This window comes from Corylus avellana, chromosome 2 (assembly GCF_965113065.1).
Source record: "Corylus avellana chromosome 2, dhCorAvel1.hap1.2, whole genome shotgun sequence".
Lineage (NCBI taxonomy): Eukaryota > Viridiplantae > Streptophyta > Magnoliopsida > Fagales > Betulaceae > Corylus > Corylus avellana.
Genome location: NC_142491.1, coordinates 16,728,463 through 16,730,592, shown reverse-complemented (window position 1 = coordinate 16,730,592; position 2,130 = coordinate 16,728,463). Strand labels below are relative to the sequence as shown.

General features: G+C 43.2%; 1 protein-coding gene across 1 annotated transcript; it reads right to left on the bottom strand.

The window, feature by feature from the left end:
• Positions 1 to 763: 763 nt before the first annotated feature.
• LOC148587416 (hydroxyproline-rich glycoprotein family protein) lies at positions 764 to 1,870 on the bottom strand. The gene has a single exon (XM_088512597.1). It carries the CDS (start codon positions 1,868 to 1,870, stop codon positions 764 to 766), a length of 1,107 nt encoding a protein of 368 aa, XP_088368723.1.
• Between the last annotated feature and the right edge of the window lie 260 nt (positions 1,871 to 2,130).

Genomic DNA, 2,130 nt, shown 5'->3' with positions numbered 1-2,130 from the left:
GAGTTTGATAAATTTAGCTTAAGTGTCATCTTCTGATTGGTTGCACAAAACTCACATTTTGTGCAACCTCCCTATATAAGTTATTCACAATTAGTATTATATAATAGTCATGAGATAAAAATATAATATATAACATATAATATTTCTCCTTTTTCTTCTTGTATTCGCATAACAGTACTCGTTGATTTCTACAGTTCTACTCTTCTATAAGGATAATTGAGTGTTGTAAAATTGAGTTTGGCTTGCCTTTAGATGTAAAAGTAGACGGTCAAAGTTACTTCAACTGAAAAAACAACTAAAATCATCCAAAGATCTTACAATCTTTACCAACCTGTTGACAAAACAACTAAAATCATCCAAATAGCTTACAATCTTTACCTGTTGAACAAGAAATCTACGATAGTTTGGATAGAGTGTGGCTTGGTCAAAAAATCATTAGAGATTTCTTATATACAAAAATAAATAATAAATAATTACTTTAAAAGTTGTTTCCACATTGTAGGGAATCTGATGTTTTTGTAAATTTTTTCAAACATAAAGAATGAATTGGCATATAGGGCATTGCTCTTAAATACTTGGTTTGAGTTAGAACTGGTGACCTGACAAAAGTAAATTTGAATGTTTCATTCATATGGAGAAGATTACAAGCCAAACTGGTAAGATATAACCCTAATGGAGATTAAAAAGAAAAAGAAATTAACCTAATTAAATAAAAACCAAAAAAAAAAAAAAAAAATTTGCAGCCAACATGCATGCTAAAATCTCATCGATCAAAAGGGCCGTCGGGATCAAGTTGTTTACAGAGTGCAAGATATGTGAGATAGAGAAGTCTATCCTTGGCACCCGTCCGATGGTTCTTGGTGTGCTTGCAGAAATACTTCAACTGCTCAAGCTTGCAGCAACCAATCAACTGCTCCAGAAGCAAAAACAGCCAGTTGATCGTCTTCTTCTTCTTTGAAATAATCGGCTTCGCGCTATTCTCTTCTCCACAAAAATTGCACCTCGGAAAAGGCGGATTCGACAATTCTTTCGGAGCCCTGTCACGCATGGAGTCCCTCTTGCTCGCGATAAAACAACCCACTTCCGTGAACTTCTCTCTCAACGGATACTCCATCTCATACTGGCGCTCGCATTTCTGGCATTGGACTTCGCCGGCGACGGTGACTATTTGATTAGACAGCAAGTAATTCATGCTGTGGACGGTGGCTCGACGAGTTGTGGCCCACGGGAACGGAGCAGGCACCGTCTCGCTCTTTATGTCCGTCAGCGCCGGGCGACGCCGGACGCGTCGAGACGTGCCGGCCTCATTCCGGTGCACCGGCGGGGTTGGTGTGGAGGACTCAGGCACCAAAGGCGGCAAGTAGAGAGGGTGCGCGGGCGTGAGTGGAAGAGGCTCCGGTTGCAGGGTTGGCGTGGAGGACTCCGGCACCGAAGGCGGCGAGTAGAGAGGGTGCGAGGGCGTGAGTGGAAGGGGCTCCGGCTGCGGGGTTGGCGTGGAGGACTCCTGCACCGAAGGCGGCGCGTAGAGAGGGTGCGGGGACATGAGTTGAAGGGGCTCCGTTTGCGGGGATAAAAGCGTTTGTACTGACAGAGACTGATGATCCATCGGCGGCAATGGCTGCTGGTCAACCGACGGGGGTCGCCTAGCCTTTGTGGGTTGGAAAGAAAGAGACAGAGTAAGCTGCAAATCGGGTTCTTCCGCCTCCTCGAGTTCTTGAAACGGATACGTTGTTGTGATTTGGAAATCTTGGCTGCTGTTGTTCTTCCTCTTCATGAAGTCTTGGTCGTCGTTCGGTTTGTCTTCTTCCTTCTTCATGGTGGGAGGAGACAGAAAGAGAGAAAGATTGTTCGGTTTGTCTTCATTCTTCATGGTGGGAGGAGACAGAAACAGAGAAAGAAATAAACAGAGGATGCAAGAAGAAGTGATAATATTGTGGAAAAGAAGAGGTAAAATATAAGAAAGGAGATGAAAAAATGAAGAGGGATTTTGAATTTGTAGGAAAAGACAGGCTTATCTTATATATTCAAATTCTTCTTCTTCTTCTTCTTGCACTCAACCAGTGCACCTCAACCAGTGCAACCGTTAGGGAGAGACTATCACATGCATGCGTGTCTACTGTAAAATACTGG